Below are 20,445 nucleotides of genomic sequence, written 5' to 3' on the forward strand. Positions count from 1 at the left end.
GTAATAGTGCATGTTTGACCATTCTATTGCCTTTAGCTCTAGGGTTTCTCCAAATCTAAGACTTCCTGATTCAGGGAATCGTTTGCAAAGTTACATCATTAAAACTTCACAGTTATAAGAGAGAAAATAATGGGGATTAATTTTTCAAACTCATATTTTCACAATGTTATTCAGTCACTAATAAGCGCCATTTGCATAACGAATATTTATGCAGCAGACTAAAATATATATATATTTTTAAACAGCTTTACTTTCTGTCTATTAATACTTTGGTAATAAACATCTACATGTTGCTTTTCTATTTAATGGCTCACATAGGAAGCTCATGTGTAACTCTCTACCTCCTGTCTCCATTTTAACATTTAAATAATTTCCATCTTTGTAAAGAAGTGACGGAATTAAACGTGGCAAAGTTTTAAGCATTAATAAAATACCTTTGGAATGAAATACTGTGACTTGAAATCACTGGTGCAGGTGGAACTAGTACTGATTTATGTTCAAATGAGGAAGTTAAAGGTGTTTTCTGCTGCAGGTAAGATATTAACTGCTTGTAATCTTTCAACAGAACCTCCTTTCAAAAATCCTGAACGGTTCCTTTAAATAGTTTAATCTTAGAATGTTCAAATTGCCTTTAATATAATGTTTTTTTTATTATTTTCTATCACTTTTCAATCGAAGTGTGTTTTATTTATTCATCGCTGTCCCTCATTCTGACAGTCCTCTTTGGGTGTACTGTCCCTTTAAATGTCCTCATTAGGGAAAACTACTGCGCATGCGCACTTGGCCCGTTCAAAACTGCGTCAACTTAAGATTTTGACAGCTAAACTTTCTAAAGATTTGGGAAGTTTCAGGACATGGTGAGTCATTAAACTTTTCTTTTCGTGTTTTTCGTTTTATCCAGAGTGTTTGGGTGTAATCCTGCAGTGAATGTGAGCTTGTGGCAGCGGCAGGAAACCGGTTTAAACGCCATAAATGAGTTTATTTCTAAATGTTTACTGGACCGTTTTCTGCTCTTCGAGAAGCTTTCCTCGGCTTAGCTTTTCTACTCTGTCAGTTTTCGTCCCCTGAATGTAACAACTTCTTTAAAAATTCACATTGGGGTGAGAATGAAGTCGCGTTTGCAGCTTTTGTTCCGCAAACACGGAGTTTTACTGGTTGAACTGGCTGTATTGTGTCACGACATGTTTTCTCCTCCCTGCGTGTCCGCTGCTTGTTTCCACGCATTGTGTTGTTTTCCTGGACGGTTTTTCCAGAGATCTGCAACACTTAGAATAAAAAAAACAAACTTTTGACAGTTCAGCCAAATAAAACTTGTTTAGAGCCGCAAATGTCACATGACATTTTGGAAAAAGACGATGTCTGATGTTATATGAACAGTGGGAAATTTGTTGCCATTTGTACAGAAACACAATTTTATTTATACTTTTAGGTTTTAATATATATTAAAAATATATTTTAATATATATTTAAAAAGAACAGTTTCCAATCTAATGAGAAGAACAAATATCTAACAACATGACTGATACTTTTTGTTTTTGCAGGTTGCACGTCCCTGTTTTTTGGAGGGTAAATTTTTGAATATATGCGTTAAAGTCTGACTTAACGCATTTAAAGGTTAATTAAAAAAAAAAAAAAAAATCCAAGAATTTGAAACAAAATTGACCAAAACCTGTCAGGGTAAGGGCACAATATTGTGCAAAAGTTTTAAACCAGTCCTCATTTCTGTATTCTGGGCTTTATTTTAATGGTGACGTGGATCAGCAGGTTTCTCTGGACCATGGCAGCTTTTTCACTCAGCATTAGCCCAACCAGAACTGGATTTCAGTTCTGCTCCATGAATCATCCGTCCTTCCATTGTCTACCAGCTTATCGGCGAGGGCCGGGCTGCGCCTGGGCGAGGGCCGGGCTGCGCCTGGGCGAGTGCCGGGCTGCGCCTGGGCGAGAGCCGGGCTGCGCCTGGGCGAGGGCCGGGCTGCACCTGGGCGAGGGCCGGGCTGCACCTGGGCGAGTGCCGGGCTGCGCCTGGGCGAGGGCCGGGCTGCGCCTGGGCGAGAGCCGGGCTGCACCTGGGCGAGGGCCGGGCTGCGCCCGGGCGAGGGCCGGGCTGCACCTGGGCGAGGGCCGGGCGGTTGGGTTTTATTTTGGATATTTAAAATATCTTCTAGTTCAGATGTGATTATTATGGTTTATTGTTCCTTTTATTGCTTCAAAATGGTTGTAAACCTAAAAATGTTGTCATAATTATTTCCTGGGCAGTTTATCGTTTGTTCCTGTGACAGTCCTGGTCATATCACTGGTTTTTCCTACGTATTTAAACGAATCGTAGACGTTTTGGTTCTGATCTACAGAAACAACATAAAGGAATAAAGTCATAAATATTTAGTTTTATACTGAGGTGTATTTGTGCTGCATGATGGTGTTAGGGGTGGGCATGTATCACATAGTTTATCAATTATATCATATGATGAATTTTAGTAGTAAATAAATAAAAACTGATAGTATTATCAGAAGTGTTATTTCTGTTATTTTCCACTGTTTGTTGCATAAGAGCATCAATAAATATCAGTGAATTTGAAAATCTGATTAAATGTAGCCACTCTATCCAGTTTAATGATTTAAATTAAATTTCTTTAAGTTGGTGGCCAGAATCCTGACTTTAATATCAGAATTTAGATTTTAGTTTTTTACAGGATTTTGACTGTTGATCTCAGAAGATTAAAGTCAGAATTATGAGAAGAAAACATCAGAGACATTATTATTTTGTTCGGTGGCCTAGTTCTCCTCTGTACTGTCTTTACTGATAGTTAGGTTTTATTTTTAGTATTTTATTGTGTTTTTATGTACATTTTTTACTCTTATTTTGTGTTCAGCTCTCTGGTCATTACTCACTGTTATCTTATTTGGAAAACTAACTCTCTTGATAAATCCTGAATCTTTTCCAGGTTCTGTTGATGGAAACCTCAATCACAGCCGTCTTGTTTTTGTTCTTTTCTCCTCCAGAGCGAAGATGGATGAGGACGATGCATTCGAGGTCCCGCAGAGGAACGAGTACCGCTACCTGGTGCAGGAGGATGAGGAGGACGAGGTGCAGTACGTCCGGCGCCGGCACTACATCAGCCCCTTCCTGGTTCTGTCCAAACGCTGCATCTTCCTGATCTGCGTCGGCGTGGTCGCCCTGCTGGCGCTCGCCGCCTACCTGGGCTACGTGGCGCAGACGCTGCCGCCGGGACGCGCCCAGGTGTCGACGGACTGCGGCGAGTTCAGAGGAAAACACGTGAGTTCAGACTCAGCAGGCTGAAAGGTCAGGAAGTAAAATGTAATTTATAATAAAATATAAACATGAAGATCTGCGGAAAGAAAATATGATCTAAACGAATAAAAACAGGAAATGTTTGCTGCTGCTCTCAGGGCAAATATTTAAATTTCTTATTTTTATCTCCAGTCTATGTTTCATTTCCCTTTTTCAGACTTTAGAGCTGAAAATAGCAGAAGATACTAAAGGTGATACTGATAGTATTCACTTCTAAATATACAACAAAATATGTCTTCAAAATGATTGTTTTAATTTGTTCCCATTTTATAAATGAAATTTAATGAATCTGTAGTGAATGTACTGACAGGAAATACCAGATGTCACTTCCTGTTTCCATGTTGTATAAATATTAGGCTGTTCAAAATGGGAAAGACAACCAAACATCATTCAGGTTAGATGGATGTGAGAAACGACTTCTGGAAAGCAGCTCCTGGTCTGAACTCGTCCTTCGCCTGGGAGGTTGACAACGTCTCTAACGCCGTTTGTTGGTTAATTTGGTGTCGCCATGGCAACCATTAGACAACCAGGTCTGTTTCAGAAATGAAGGAAACTTGCTTCAGCCGTTGTCCAGATTTACCACATCTGGCTTCTTCTGAGGCAGAATTATGACACGTTTCTCGTCTAAGTTGAACATTTTCGCCTTTTCCGACTCTGAAATATCCAAGTTTTTTTTCTAGAAAGTTTCTGAGATTAATCTTAAAATTTCAGAAATGTTAAATGTACTCCTTTTTTTTTCTGAGTACAGTAGATAGAAATACTCTGTCATTGATTAGCTTAGCTGAATGGCTTCTTTTTTTTTATAAAAAGAAATATGAAAGGGTTATTCAAAGTATAATTTTACAAAAAATTACACAGACTAATTTTGATTTTTGAGAATTTTGAAACAATTCAGAATTTTCAGGACTAGAAATTGTGATTACCTTTGGAATTCATTTTTTGTCCTTTTTTTCCTGTATCTTTAGTTTTTTGCCAGAAAAGTAAAAACATAAACAAACTGTCTTTATTGGCAGCTTTAGATCAACAGAAGATCAACCTTTGCTCAGAGTCTTCTCAGATCAGAGAAGCAAAGACATGAAATCTGGAAATGAAAAATGAAAATTCAGAACCTCTCCTGTCTGCTGGGTCATTTAAAGAGCTCCATAAATGAAGTTAGCAGCAGTACGGTATTAAAGCGGCGGTAAATTTCTAGGTATTTCCATTTGTGTTTTTCAGGAAAATGGCGCCTACTCCTTTAAGGGCATTCCCTTCGCCGCTCCGCCGGTCGGCGAGCGGCGCTGGGCTCCTCCGTCCGACCCGCCGTGTAAGCCGGGCGTGACGGACGCCACGCGCTTCCGCAGCGTTTGCTCTCAGAAGCAGCCGATGTCGAGCGCGGGGAAGACGATCGGCCAGGAGGACTGCCTGTTCGTCAATGTGTGGACGCCCACGCTGCGGCCGGACGCCGCGCTGCCCGTCATGGTCTGGATCCACGGAGGATCCCTGCAGACGCTCAGCGGCGGCGAGCCCGGATACTCGCCCACGGAGAAGCTGGCCGCCGAAACTCAGCTGGTTTACGTCAGCTTCAACTACAGGCTCAACGCTTTCGGCTTCCTGGCTCTGGAGGTGTTGAGAGAAGGTTCTCCAAAAAACACGTCAGGTCGGTCAGCCGATCCTCAACTCCAGTAAAAACTGCTGATGGTTTAACATGTCGACGGTGATTGTTTTGAGAACGGGGACTTCTCTCTCACCTCTGTGCTCCTAAAATAAATTAGTATTGTAAGTATTTACAGTACAGAGAAGAAAGGGAAGGAAAATAGTTTTTTATTGCTATTAGTTTTTTCTTCCTAAATCCTGCAGTTTGATCCAGAGGTTTGTAAAGTTTTCTGAGAAACTTAATGAGAAATCAGAATCGGTCTAAAATCTGTACCACCGGCTAAAAAGTTGGATTCACTAAGGTTAAAGGTTACTTCCGCTAACGTTAAAACGCTACGCCAACATAAAAATGTAGCCGAAGCTAATGCTTGGTCAGATTTTCATATATAAACAATTGTTTCCATTTCCAGACTTTATTCCCTGTTCCTTTGCCAACCTGATAAATTTCTAAAGATCTGTTGCTCCAAACAGTTTAAGTGATAACGAATAATTAGCGGTATAATTAGCGATAGTGAATCCACCTCTGACAGCGACTGAAACCTGGCCTTTGGAGTTGAATATGACGTCTTGTTTCATGTTTTGTTCCTCCATTGAGATGGAGAAGCATCGGGATGCTTGGCGTAACTAAATCATGTTTCCTGGTTCACTGTGCAGTCAGAGCTGGAATCCCAGCATCATTTCTGGGCAAATAAAGGCACCAGAACAAAAATAAATGATTTTTTCTTTACAAGCTCAGTGAAGTTGAGGAAGCAACGGTTCACTGCCTGGTTTCCACTGCAGCACTCTGCTGTATTAAGGAGCTTCTAATGGCCTTTTTATCACTTTCCTCTTTTAATATTTATGTTGTTTACATTGTGCAGCCTGGAAACACGCCTCCATTAACATTTGAATACCTAATGAAGGTTAATGCGATGTGGATAAATGGAGCTCGTTTCCGGGTTAATGTTGCCGGGAAACTTCTGTTACATAACCCAGAACAGCGCTGACCTTGATGTGAAGTGACCCGATAAATGACGCTGTAACGATGATGATGATGAGGAGGAGGAGGAAGAGAAGGAGGCGAACCACGGGAGCTGTTTTCCTCCTCCATCAGCTCGTTTCTAATTCTGGTTCCTCCTGATTCCCGGCCCAGTTCTGCTCTCCCTCGGCTGCACAGCGGTGAATTTAGCTCATCCGCTGATCTGGTTTCGTTTCTGACGCTGAAAATGGGCCAGTGGAGAGAAATCGGGTCCCTCAGAGTAATCGATGCCTTTCCAATCCTCCACAGGGAACTACGGTTTCCTGGACCAGATCGCGGCGCTGAAGTGGGTCCAGAGGAACATCCGTGGGTTTGGAGGAGATCCTGGACGAGTCACGATATTTGGGCACAGCTCAGGTATGGAAGCAGGACGGGCCACCGGGTCAGGCTGTGAGATCCTGAAGGTGTTGGACAACATGGCTCCTAAATCATGACCTTTGACCCATTTATTCAGTCAAAGGCCCTAAACTCAGGAGATGAAGCAGAACAGACGTAAAGAAAAAAGATAACTCGATTTTTTTATTTCAGTTGTCACAAAAACACACTTTATTTCCAGTCATGAACTTTACAGCCCCGACATGCTGGTGTGTATTTTATGGAGCTAAAATGGGGCCAAAAACTTAGTTGATTGAAAAATGATGGAGGTGAATTTGAGACATGAAGTTTGTTTTAAAAAAATATGGAGCTCAATTGGGGACCTATTTTAATTGGAGTGCTAAACTGCATCCATAAAGTTTTAAATAAAGATAATATGGAGTTAAATTGGAACCATTATGTTTCTTCAAAAACATTATAGGGCCAAGTTGGGCCATAAAGATTGTTAAAAATATATATATGTGGCACTAAATCAGACTGTAGTTTATTTGAAGAACATGGGCAAACATTGGACCAATTAAGTTTGTTTAAAGGAATTATGGAGCTGCATTGGGGCCATTTTTAAATCAGAGAGTTAAATTGAACCCATACAGTTTTAATCAAAAATAATATGAAGCTAAATTGGGGTCATAAAGTTAGAAAAATTACACAGTTAAATTGCATAAAGTTTTAAAAATATATGGAGCTAGATTGTGATCATTAGGTTTGTTAAAAGAAATTATGGGACTAAATTAGGGCCATAAATTCTACTCAAAAAAGTTTTTTTAAAACAAAAAAAATATTTGCAAGTTTTTTTAGTTTTTTTTTTTTAAATAACTTTTTTTTAGTTTAAAAATTTCTTTTCGAACTGAAAAAACAATTAAACTGGCCTCAGATGACAGGAGATGTGGAATCATGACTGACAGCTTAAAGCAGCAGCCGGAAAAAATATTGGGAAAATGTCTTTAAAACATCATCGTGGTATTTACTTTTTTCATGTAATGGTGATGCAGCTCAGGACTGAGAGGTGTTGAAGGGGTATAGAAGCAAAGTTTACTAAGTTAGGCATAAAGGCTAATATCTGGTTTCCATAATAAAAGGGACAAAATGTTGAATTATCATCTATTCAAAGTCTAATTTTCAGAGTGCAGGTGGAGCGGAAATGTATTTCATGAAGATGAACTGCAGCCTCTTGTGTGTTTCCTCTGACTGATGGAGGCGGGACTTCGGTGTGGACCTTGATGACGTCACCGCTGGCCAAAGGTCTGTTTCACGCCGCCGTGGATATGAGCGGCTCGTACGTACTGAACGCGGCGCTGGAAAAAGCCGAATCGGACAACCTGGTGTTCCTAAAGAAGACGGGCTGCACAGACCTGGCCTGCCTGCGACGTCTGACCATGAGCCAGGTGCTGCAGGTAAGATATGATCATCTGCAGGTGTAAGGCAGGAGTCATAGTGACACCTGGTCGCCTGCAGTGCAGTAATATTTGTTTATATGTAGAATTTAAATAATAAATTTGAAAAATGTTTAAAATCTATTTCCTTATGTATAAAAGTAGTAGTTTTTTCTGGAGTTAAAGTTCAGGATTATGTGCAGATGCAGCTGCAGCTTTATGCACTGAGAGCATCATGACGTTTTACTTTTAGTAGGAAAAGAAAATAGTTTGTGGATTTTTATTATTTAATCCTCTTTACTATTAACAAAGCTGTAGAGAAAAAATATTTTTTGTGTCAAACATCTTGTATGTGTGAGTTGTATTTATGTGTGAGTGCATAAATCTTATTGGTCAGTTTACTTTTGTTTATTTGGTGGCCTGCTGCTTTTTCTGTAGCTAAAAATGAATGAGTGAAGTTTGATCCCTCCTGTAGTTCTAGGAGCGGTCGTTTGGATCCAGCCTAAGCTTTTTACCATGGAAAAAATACTCCCAGCTGGGAATACTTTTGTGGTATTTACTTTTTTCATGTGATAGTGATGCAGCTCAGGACTGAGAGGTGTTGAAGGGGTAGAGAAGCAAAGTTTACTAAGTTAGGCATAAAGGCTAATATCTGGTTTCCATAATAAAAAGGACAAAATGTTGAGTTATCATCTATTCTGGTGGGTCTCCAGTTTATGAACTTTTTTTGTGTTTTCACAAGCTAAAGAGTCCAAAGGATCTGAACAGACTATATAAGGACATGTTGTGTAGTTTCAACATTTTTTAAAAGCAAGACAGTAACCATGTTTAAAAAAAAAAGACTTTTTATCATCTTAAATGTTCATCCTGGAGAGGTGTCACATTTTCTATCCTAGTTTCTAAGTCTTCGATGTAAAACAACACAAATTTCAACTTTGAACTGCTGGTGAAAAACTACAACACGAAAACATGGATCTGCAACTCAATCAATTGATCGATAAATCGATCAATTTTTATTTGTACAGCACATTTCGGCATCAAGGCATTTCAAAGTGCTTTACATGATAAAAACACAAAGTCATGCAACATTGAATCAACAATCAAAACATTACATTAAGTGAAGAGTGTCATTAAATTATTAATTGATCACATTTCAGATAAACTCTAACCAGGTGAGTTTTTAGTCTAAATTTGAAGGAACTCTGGGTTTCAGCTGTTATACAGTTTTCTGGAAGTTTCTTCCAAATCTGTGGTGCATAGAAACTGAATGCTGCTTCTCCTCGTCTGGTTCTGGTTCTGGGAATGCAGAGCAGATCCAGAACCAGAAGATCTGAGGGGTCTAGACGGTTGATACAGTAATAACAGATCTTTAATGTACTGTGGTGCTAAACCGTTCAGTGATTTATAAACTAACATCAGTATTTTAAAGTCTATTCTCTGAGCTACAGGGAGCCAGTGTAGGGACTTTAAACCTGGTGTTATGTCTCTATCTTCCTGGTTTTAGTCAGAACAGCAGCAGCAGCTTCTGGATCAGCTGCAGCTGTTTGATTGGTTTATTAGTCAGACCTGTGAGACGCTGTTGCATCAATGCGGCTAAAGATAAACGCAGGATGAGTTTCTCTAGATCTCGCTTAGTCATCAGCCCTCTAATCCTGGAGATGTTCTTCAGGTGATAGAAGGCCGACTTTGTGACTGTCTTAATGTGGCTCTGAAGGTTCAGGTCAGAGGTCATCACTACTCCCAGGTTTCGGGCTGATCACTGGTTTTTAGTTGTAATAACTGAAGCTGTGCATTGATTCTGGTTCGCTCCTCTTTAGGTCCAAAGATAATAACTTCAGTTTTGTTTCTGTTCAGCTGGAGAAAGTTTTGGCTCATCCACACATTGATCTGGGGTCAAAGGTCACCTGGTGACATCGTGATGTAGAGCTGTGTATCATCCGCGTAGTTATTCAGATTCATCTTCATCAGAGCAACAATCATCCTGGTTAACAGGACAGATGATCAGAGGAGCAGAGTTTTTACCTCCATCATTAGAACATGGACCAAAGAATGGGTAGAGTTTCTCCTTGAAGCAGCAGCCAGTAAAGGAGAAGATCAGAGCTGCAGCATCTACATCATAAAAGGAGACCAGACCCTCCTCATAATCCACAAACACCCCGACCTTCTGAGGAGGATGGAGATGGAGACGGACTGGAAAGTCAGCACTAGCTTTATACTCATATCTTTTTCTCAACACAACAGTCCAGAAACCATTCTCAGGACTTGCTGCAATTTTTCCCTTCCTGTTGATGGATTCTCTGGCCACTCCTAAATCCCATTTAGTCTTTCCTTTAACCTGAACCTCAAAGTAAAATCTGCCTGAAGAGAAACTCTGCTGACCTAAAACACATGGACACTGATCAAATCTCTCTGGATTGTCTGGAAGATTTTTCCTCTCATCTCCATGTTTCACCTGTTTTCCATCATCAGACAGGATGAGGTCAGGATGAGCCGTATCAGGATCCAGAGTCACATCAACAGCAAACTGCTGGACCCTCTTCATCTCAGCCTCCATCATCCTCTTCATCATCATCTCCCTGATGTTCTGCTCAATCTGAGCCACAGATCTCACCACAGTCCCCTCATATGCTGGTGGATGAACTCTGACCTCTGTCCAGGTCTTGGTGGGTGGAGCATCTTTCAGGGAGGAGAAGATTTGGAGGAGGTGGAGGGGTTCTTCATCCTGTGAGAGCTGGGACTCTAAGCCCCATAGGACTTTAGTTAAGCGTCGTTTAACTGGGACGTTTTCCTGGGGGCTGTACATCATTAAAACGTAAACAGTGAGAAAGAGTAATAAACAGATGAAAAGTAAAGATAAGAACATTAAAAACAACGAAGACATTAAAACCCACACTCTACCCACACTCTAACCCTATCCCATAAGCCTAGGGTAAAGAAAATATGACTTCATCTCGAAGCCAGCTTGGTCTCCAGAGCCAGGGGGTCTTGCGGAGGTACAGGGTACGGACCCCCCGGCCATTTGGCGGAGCCCGGGACATCTCCTTATGGCTGGGGACTTTGTCGGAAATGGCACAAGTCCCGTTCCAGGTTATGGCGAACCGCTCCGCCTTATGGCTGGAACCCATGCCCGGGATCGGGGCACCGGACCCGGGCAGGAGTCCGGCCATTTGGCGGAGCTCTGGACGTCTCCTTATATCTGGGGACTTTGTTGAATGGCCTAAGTCCCATTCCGCCAAATGGCTGACTGTTCCAGCAAATGGCTGGACCCTCCCCTGGATTTGGACAGGGGAGGGTCCCGCAACAAGTTGTCAAAAATCCCCCTGTCTGGTTCTCCAGAACGGGGACTGGTCCCTGGACCTCCACTGGACCGGTCCCGGTTCTAGAGAACCGGGGGCGGAGGGGAGTTATGGAGCTTCGCCATTAGGCGGAACTCTTGGACGTCTCCTTATGTCTGGGGACATTGTTGAATGGCCCAAGTCCCGTTCCGCCAAATGGTTGACCATTCCGGCTTATGGATGCGATTTAGCAGAGCCCTGGACGTCTCCTTATGTCTTGTGCCCCTGGTAAGGCAGGGTTTATAGAACCAGAGGGTTGGGGGGCTACCATGGAGCCCCATAACTCGGGATCGGGGAACCAGGACCCCAGCAGAAGCCCGGCCATTTGGCGGAGCCCTGCACATCTATATGGCTGGGGACTTTGTCGGAAATGGCACAAGTCCCGTTCCAGGTTACTGCGAACCGCTCCGGCTTATGGTTGGAACCCATGCCCGGGATCGGGGCACCGGGCCAGAGCAGGAGTCCGGCCATTTGGCGGAGCTCTGGACGTCTCCTTATGGCTGGTGCCCCTGGTAAGGCAGGGTTTATAGAATCAGAGGGTTGGGGGGTGACCACGCAGCCCCACAACTCGGGATCTGGTTACCAGGACCCAGGCAGGGGCTCGGCCATTTGGCGGAGCCCCTGTTGAAATGGCACAAGTCCCGTTCCCCCAAATGGCTGACCGTTCCGGCTTATGGCTGGACCCTTCCCAGGATTTGGATACCCACAGCTCCGCAACAAGTTGTCAAAAATCCCCCTATCTGGTTCTCCAGAACCGGGGCCCAGGAGGGGGGAGTTATGGAGCTTCTGTACCCGGGATCGGGGCACCAGGACCCGGGCAGGGGCCCAGCCATTTGGCAGAGCCCCTGGACGTCTCCAGGGGCTATGTCTGGTGCCCCTGGAAAGGCAGCCATTTGGAAGCACCTGCCTATGCTTCCTTTTGTCCGGGCCCAGTTCTCCAGAACCGGGACTGCTCACAGAGGTTCCGTACCCGGGGTTTGGTTCCCAGGACCCCGCCTTACCTTGGCCAAAAATCCACATCCACACATTGATCTGTTCTCCGCATCTGTTCAGTGATTGGATGGGTCAAAGGTCACCTGGTGACATCGTGATGTAGAGCTGTGCGTCATCCGCGTAGTTATGGTAGCTGATCTTATTTCCTGTTATAACCTGAGCCAGTGGGAGCATATAAATATTGAAAAGAAGGGGTCCTAGGATTGAACCTTGGGGTACCCCACATGTGACCTTTGACCTCTCTGATGAGAAGTTTCCAATTGAAACAAAGAAATCATTTTCTTTCTTTTCAATCATAACTCTTCTCATCAGTTTTTCTATGAACGTCTTGTGCTGCCTTCAGGAGGACGGGACATCGGAGTATCATCGATGTCCCGATTAAATCGATAGGTATTTACATTGTCAACCACATTCCTCTTAATGTCAGAATAGATGGGGCAGAAACACGAAGCTGCACCAAGAAGTGAACAGAAACAATGAAGAGTAGAAGAGTCACCATCAATACAATTCCGGTCATGTAGGTTTACAATTAATATAACCTCAAAAATAAAAAGGAAAACAGTCGATTCTACAATTTAACATTTTTATTTACCAATCAAATGTTACATTTCCACTTCTGATTAAAAATTCACATAAAACCACCATGAGGCAGAACTAATGAGGGAAACGAGCTTCAAATGTTATTAGATATCAGTTTTAATTTGATGAACAGGTCATGTCCAAGCTCTCCTCTCCAGCAGCTGGACTTCACCTACAGAATCACTCAGATTCATCTTCATCATCTTCATCAGAGCAACAATCAACTGGACAGATGATCAGAGGAGCAGAGTTTTTACCTCCAGCATAAAGTCCAGGACTGAAGAAAGGGTAGAGTTTCTCCTTGAACCAGAAGCCAGTAAAGGAGAAGATCAGAGCTGCAGCATCTACATCATAAAAGGAGACCAGACCCTCCTCATAATCCACAAACACCCCGACCTTCTGAGGACCACAAGGGAAATGGAGGCGGATTGCAGGGCCAGCAAGAGCTTTATACTCAAATCCATTTCTCAACCAAATAGTACAGTAACCGTTCCGAGGACTCAATGCAATTTTTCCCTTCCTGTTGATGGATTCTGTGGCCACTCCTAAATCCCAGTCAGTCTTTCCTTTAACCTGAACCTCAAAGTAAAATCTGCCTGAAGAGAAACTCTGCTGTCCTAAAACATTAGCACAGTAAGAAAATCTATCTGGATTGTCTGGAAGATTCTTCTTCTCATCTCCATGTTTCACATGTTTGCCATCATCAGACAGGATGAGGTTAGGATGAGCCGTATCAGGATCCAGAGTCACATCAACAGCAAACTGCTGGACCCTCTTCATCTCAGCCTCCATCAACTTCGCCATAATCCACTTCATCTCCTCCTGCAGCTCAGCCACAGCTCTTTCCACAGTCCCCCCATAGTATGGTGGATGAACTCTGACCTCTGTCCAGGTCTTGGTGGGTGGAGCATCTTTCAGGGAGGAGAAGCTTTGGAGGAGGTGGAGGGGATCTTCATCCTGTGAGAGCTGCTTCACCTCAGAGCTCCTCTTCTTCAGCCCAGAGATCTCCTGCTCCAGATCTCTGATGAAGCCTTCAGCCTGTTTCTCTGTAGCTTCCTGTTTGTCTTGGATCTCCTTGATGAGCTCCTTCAGGCCTCTCTCAGCAGACTCCTTCAGAGCCGTGAAGACCTGTACACCTCCAGCTTTCTCTCTGTCTGCAGCATCTCTACTGATCTTCACCGACTCTCTGATCTCCTGGATCTTCAGTCGTCTCTCCTGGATCATTTCCTGAACTTCAGCCTCCGTCTTCCTCAGCTCTGCCTTCTTTCCTTCAGATTCTTCTCTCAGAGGAACAAACTCGTGGTTCTTGTGGTCTAAAACAGGACAGAGTGAGCAGATGCATGTCTGGTCGGTCCTACAGAACAGCTCCAGAGGTTTATCGTGCTGCAGACACATCCTGCCCTCCGGGTTCTCCACCGGCTCCATCAGCTGATGTTTCTTCAGACGTGGAGCGGTCAGGTGAGGCTCCAGGTGAGTCTGGCAGTAGGAGAGCAGACACGCCATGCAGGACTTCAGGGCCTTCAGTTTGGGTCCAGTGCAGACGTCACAGGGAACTTCTCCTGGTTTGGCAGCTTGTTGCTCTGAGCTGCTGCTGGCTTCCTGCTGAGCTTCACCTCTGAACTAATCAACCATCTCTTTTAATAAAGTGTTGACTCTCAGCTGAGGCCTGGCGGCGAAAAGCTCGTTGCACAGAGGACACTTGTAGGGAACATTTGTATCCCAGAGCTGAGTGATGCAGGTTTTGCAGAAGTTGTGTCCACATGGTGTGGAGACTGGATCAGTGAACACATCCAGACAGATGGAGCAAAGAATCTGATCTTTAGACTGCAGGTTTCTGCCAGAAGACATTTCTGAGCTCTGAGGACAGAGCAGAGAAAACTTCAGTTAAAACAAGTTGATTAAGGGGCAGTTTGAGTGTTTTAGAGTCATGTAGGGCCATTTTATAGCACAGTAACTTTATTTGGAGGTTTGTGCATAAAACTGACATGAACATGAACGAGTTTTCATGAATGTTTGATCATCTTCATGAAGTGACATTCATTAAATGATACTTTTAATTAAAGATGACACTTTATTGGACTTTTAATGCAAGTTTTAATGTAACTTTGCCTTAAAAATGTCATTATTTACAGAATGACAACATTCATAAAGACTCCATGTTTATGACAGCGTCACGTCTGTCCTCACCCCTTCAAATAGTGTTACCCAATCCAATAACTGTTACTTTAAGTTGTTATAAGAATGTTATTAGTCAATTATGACTTTTAACTAGCTCAGCAATTTCACCAGGTGTTTGCTAATTACTGCTGGCTAGTCTGAAGGAGCCGAGTGGGGGAGTCATAGGGTTGTGCTGCTCTGTGAACCAGGAGTTTGGACTCTTCATCTCTGAAGAGGAGCTGCGTCTGGGAGGCGGGGCTAAGGCCATCAAGGTGTTTTCCACAGCTGAATGGCTGCTGCTGTCATGGTGGGTCTCAGAGAGCCAATCACAGACAGGCTGGCATTAGGTTGATTTATTTTCTAAAGAAACCTGGGAACTGGAATAACTGGTGAAACTGGTTGGTGGAATAACCCAGTTTGGTTAAATGGGTTTGATTACTGGGACAAAGTAGCTGAACTGAGGAAGTGGAACAACAGTAGGAACAAGTCTGACAATCTAAGAAAGTAAACAGATGTAAATGAGAAACGTAGCACTAAATAAACATCAACACAGCAACACTTGAAATGAACAGCAAACATAAACGGCACAAATGAAACTAATAAGAATGAAAATGGAAACTAAAACACTGATATAAGAACATGGCAGGAATAATCCAAAGGAAAATAACTAATAATCAGGGTTCAAGAATAAACTATGAAACTCGACATGAACTGACAAAACCTGATGAGGAAGGAGTGAAAGAAACTGACAGAAAATAAAAAGAGTTAAACTAGAATAAACTAAAACAGAAACTGTTCAGGAATGAGAATATCAGAATAATTTATAATAATAGATCTACCAGGAAGAACTAATGATACAAAAACTATGAATTATCATCTGTTTCACTTCAGATAATCTGAGTCCACAAGAAAAGTCTTCAGTTTTATTTTTTCTGTTAGTAGAAACCCAGTAAATCAGTTTTCTGCTGAACTCACCAGTATTGGTCTGTTGAAGAGAAGAAAATTATGAACTTAGTTTGAAAGAAACACGAAGATTTTTCTCTGCAGCAGCTCAGGCTTTGGCCAACTTTCATTTAAATTTCTGGAGAACAGAGTTTTAACCTCATGACTCATGTTGCTCCACCTTTAATGTGAGTCACTTTACAGGTGGAGCATATTTATGCTGTTCTGTAAGCTGAAAATGAATGAGAGGAGTTTGAGCTCTGCTGTAGTTCTAAGAGCGGAGAAAAGCACCAAGCCGCCAAATAAACAGAACTAAACTGACCAATAACATTTATGGTTTGGCGTGACCCCCCCCTTCCCCCCCCCACCACAGACTCGCACAGATGTCTGTGTCCAACATCTTTGTGCAAGATGTTTGACACACAAAGATATTGGGGAATTGAAAGGCGGCTATACTCTTAAATATATAAGTAATAGAAATAATGCACGGAGACGTAGTTCTTGCTGCCAGTTATTAAGAGAGGAAAAATTCTAGAACTTTAAAAACCTTTTGACTCGTTATATCCTCTCTATACCCGGGTTCAGAAAAATGCTGTGTGCAAGGACTGAAATCACACAGAGATGACAGTGTCACAATAATTATCATTTATTCAAGACAGATGCATACTATCACCAGAAAAGCACATCACATAATACCAGAAACCTCAGAGCACAAACAACACATGAATTTACCTGAGAAAAGGAAAAAAGACAAAAGATGGAAACGACAAACAAAAAGCACAGACGTCTTTGGAGAATTGCAACAGCAAATCTGATTTGTTACTTCTATGTAGAAAGTTTTATAAATAAGGCATATCTTTGCTCATCCAACCCGGACCTGTCTCTGACCCTTTTTTAAAGTTAGAAACTCCCTGCAATTTGTTCACAAGATCAAACACCAGTTGTCACCATTATCTAAATAAGGTGGAAGCAGACTCTCCTGAACTCCTGCTGTTCCATGGCTTTCACAAATCAGTGTGAAAAGCTGGAACTTCCACTGGTTGCTAAGGGCAGATCAAAGATCTTGGCAAACAATCTGCTTTAACTGCAGGTAAAATAAAGTTCAATAGGCCAGAATAAGTTATAAACTTTAAAACTGTAATTCGGCTTTTTCAATCAAGTCATGTTAAGTTTTAAAACTAGCATATTTAAATTTATTTTTCTTAACACAGGCCATAGACGAGCCGGAGATTTATTACAATACCACGGATTCCTCATTACAGTTTCATCAGTTCAATACTCAAAAATCTTCCAAAATCTCAACAAAAAATCTCCCCGTATTCTTAACATCACCCTTTTTTATATACTCTCATCTTCACTGGTGTGAGTTGGAAAGTTTCAACCAATGGCGTTGCTACTCTTGATTTGTGTAAAGATTCTAGCGCGCCTTATACTGAGTGTGTATTGGATGACCTTTAAAATATTTGGGACCTCATGAACTCAACATCTACTCCTTCTCAGAATTGCCGAATAGACCAATTTATCTCAGATTGTTGATCTTAACTGTCCAAACAGCATTCTTTCCAAGTCATTTTTTGGTTCCATTTGCACTTTGCACGCAAATGGAAGAAAAGGAGTTAGGTCAGGTTGACCAAGAGAGGTGCCAAAATCCTTTCGCAAAAACAACTCCTTAAATAGTATTTCCGCTCTTACATAATCCCCCCATTCCGCTTTCAAGTGTAATCCTAATTAACCTTAGCAGTAGTTTTTGTTAATTGCTATACTAAGTTTACATGGCTTCCTATGAACATAACTCTGTATATAAACCTTTATATAAAAGTCACTTAAGTGAAATAAAATGAATAGTGGGGGGTAAACATTGTTTTCATGATTGTTCTTCCATTTGTATAAGATCGAAAAACCCTGTTGGCCTTTTTGTTGATTTGTGTTATTTCCAGGGAAAAAACTACCTTATGGCCCCCTCTCATCATGGGCGGCCGCCAGTATTCCACAATCTGGCACAAATGTAATACAATCATGGATCCACAGTGACCCAAATCATAGATATTCATGATAACGGCTACTACTTCAACATTGATACATAATCTTGATGACAATTTATGAAGAAATATCCATAACACACATATATCAGAGTGATTGTTTGATTGAAATACTAATCATAATAATCAAAGTATTGGTCGCTTAATGCTTGTGCTCATCCATGCACTCTTACACTCACATTGTCATTCATACTCACATTCTCGTTCATAATGTCTCACACATTCATGCTCATTCACACATGTTCCTAGTGTGTTAACTATGTATGGGCCACCCGTGTTGTATTGTATTTAAATTGTGTAATAAGTATGTGTAATGGTGTATGCAACGGTGTCATCCCCATGAGTCCGTTTTATTCCAACCCAATTCGGTTTCATGTCCCTTGAACCTTTTAGATCTTTAACATCCCGTAAGCACCTTTTGTTCAGGCATCAAATGTCCATGAGCTCAGCTGTCCTTGGAATTGGTCATGGGTTCACTGGTCCGAGCGGCCTTGGGCCTTGGTCATCCATCTGTATACAGCTTTAGTATTGCTACCAGAGTTATTCCTATTTTGGCTGCTAAGGCTCCCCATTCACCTAAAATTTCCTCCAGACTTTTCCATGACCAGGTGTTCTTCCCTGCATTTTCTTTGAATTCCGATTTCAGTTTCCTCAGCGTAGTCATTACTGCTCTAAATGTAGCTTTTGGCGAGGTATTCATAGGTATACAAGTGCAGCACTCATTAGCAAACATATGGCAAACTCCTCCCATATTGGCTAAGATCCAATCTAATGCTTGTCTGTTTTGTTTTGCCATTCTACTTGTTTTATGCAGTTGTTCTCCGAGGGCCATAAATCCTTCAACGGTAAAGTTGATCATCCTCTGTTGGTTGTAATAAACATAGTTAATCCATTCAACATTTTTTGTTAATTGTGATGCAAGGCAAGATGGATTCAAAACATGCGCGAAGTTCATGTTGCGCCTTGAATTCATCTGGAATTCCTCTTGGTTGACCTATAACATTCAAATATACTCCTTCATTCAACCCGTAATCCCCCAGGCTTCTACAGCCTTGTTTTATTATGGTGCATTCCTACTAAGTCTTTAACTCCTTCATACACTAGGGTTACTGGTACTTTCATTCGAACAAGGGTGTAAAGGCCTACCCATTTTAAGGGCAATGTGTTGATTAAAACGTCATCACCACACATCCAGTAACTATCTGCTACCGGATATGTTTGATCACCTCACCACCTTACATTGAACTGCTGTATTACCTACTTGTGTTCCTCCATTATTTTCAAATCCACCATTTGCAAAACATTCATATTCAGCGTCATAATCTACTTCATAATTTCCCTTGAGGACCAGACTGTGTAGTGGTAATATTCAATTCTGCACAAACGGATTCAAACTTATAACCTGCCCATTTATCTAAATAATGGTGTGAATTATGTGAACCGTATAATAATCTGCAGTTCATACCACACATTGGTAGTTTAAAGAATGAAACTACATCAGTTTCCGGAACAAATTTACCTTTCTTGCATATTTGTTGTTGTCTTAGTGCACATTCTGTAGAGGTGTATTTTTCTGGAATAACAATTGATGTTGCTCCAGGAGCAACAGTACAAACTATGCAGTCATGTTTTGTTAATTCCTTTGCAGTATACCAAGACCAAGTGTACCAGGTGTTCTGAATTGCTCTTTGCCAAAGTGGATCTCCTCTTGGCCGTAAAGAGGTCCATTTAATGTCCTTTAATTTATGCATAGCTCTTGGAGCTACTTTAGTGTCCTGTCTTTTATTGTAGAATGTATCTAGACCGCCATGGTATTTATCACAACCTTCTTTTTCAGAACATCCATATTTATTTGAAATTGACATATTAGCCAACTGGTTTTGTGCCGGTGTAGTTTGAATAAAATCAAAATCTTCACTATCTATTAATTCATGTGTTTCGATTTCTTTATTAACTTTTGTTGTTACCATGGTGTATTTCAGTGTCTTAGGCGTCACAATTTGCTCGTTTTTGGTAAATGTGTTTTTGTCTGAATCTCCTGGTGTTTTAAGAACCTTTAAGGGTTTCGTCATATCACTTAAGGTTGTTGGTTTAGTGACTAATTTTCCAATTGGGTTGGGTTTCGAAGGTCTTCGGGTGGCCAAGGCTTTTGTTGTTAAAATAAACTGAACTTTTGTTGCTGTTGTAATAAGAGATACAGGTGTAACGACTTTGAGTGCTACTAGTGGAATTTCCACATCATCTTCAATCCCTTCATTAGGTTTCATGGTTGTATGAGCTACACTGGTAACATGTTAGATTGTTTTAACAGTTGTAATTGGCTTAACAGTTGTAATTGGTGTAGCTGTTGTAATGAATTTGACAGTTGTTTCTGGTTTGTTGGTGTAGCTAATGAGCGTTAAACAATAGCTTATCGCTGCCTCTACTTTTGGTAACTTCCAAATTACTCTAGTCTCTTCTATTACACCATTGGTAATTTTTATTTTGTATGATTTAGCCACTCGAAAAGCTAAAACACTTGCGTCAATTGTCCAACTGCAAGTCGTTTTTGTGACTCTTAAGTTACATTTTGTGTCTTCTTGGTCCTTTATTAATACATTATTCCCAAATCCATGAACCATCTGCACATCTCATGATGATCGCTTTTGAACACTATCCTTGAGAGTATTAGTTCCCTTCCTAACATGCAGTC

At 41.6% G+C, this 20,445-nt stretch overlaps 2 protein-coding genes and 1 pseudogene across 3 annotated transcripts in view; 1 reads left to right on the forward strand and 2 right to left on the reverse strand.

Annotated features, from left to right (window-relative positions):
- The first annotated feature begins 740 nt into the window (after positions 1–740).
- Positions 741–20,445, forward strand: part of LOC103462994 (para-nitrobenzyl esterase) — a 35,329-nt gene continuing 15,624 nt past the window's right edge. Inside the window, exons 1-5 of the mRNA XM_008406086.2 lie at positions 741–857; positions 3,001–3,274; positions 4,526–4,946; positions 6,210–6,317; positions 7,533–7,729. Coding sequence (XP_008404308.1) covers positions 3,008–3,274; positions 4,526–4,946; positions 6,210–6,317; positions 7,533–7,729 — 993 coding nt within the window. The 5' untranslated portion in view covers positions 741–857; positions 3,001–3,007. The remainder of the gene's footprint in view (positions 858–3,000; positions 3,275–4,525; positions 4,947–6,209; positions 6,318–7,532; positions 7,730–20,445) is intronic.
- LOC145551013 (E3 ubiquitin-protein ligase TRIM21-like) lies at positions 9,654–12,108 on the reverse strand. Its single transcript, XM_081604864.1, has one exon. The coding sequence runs from the start codon at positions 10,587–10,589 to the stop codon at positions 9,654–9,656; it is 936 nt and encodes a 311-aa protein (XP_081460990.1). The 5' UTR covers positions 10,590–12,108.
- On the reverse strand, positions 12,433–15,923 carry LOC145551190 (E3 ubiquitin-protein ligase TRIM21-like; annotated as a pseudogene). The gene is made up of 2 exons (XR_014087035.1): positions 15,748–15,923; positions 12,433–14,472 (listed from the first exon to the last, which is right to left on the reverse strand). The product of XR_014087035.1 is annotated as an E3 ubiquitin-protein ligase TRIM21-like (transcript).

The sequence above is a fragment of the Poecilia reticulata genome, chromosome 3, assembly GCF_904066995.2.
Source record: "Poecilia reticulata chromosome 3, P_reticulata-male-v2, whole genome shotgun sequence".
NCBI classification, from domain to species: Eukaryota; Metazoa; Chordata; class Actinopteri; order Cyprinodontiformes; family Poeciliidae; genus Poecilia; species Poecilia reticulata.

What these genes read in the sequence shown, in the direction of transcription:
- LOC145551013 (XM_081604864.1), bottom strand. Translation starts at nt 10,589, where the DNA reads ATGTCTTCGTTGTTTTTAATGTTCTTATCTTTACTTTTCATCTGTTTA.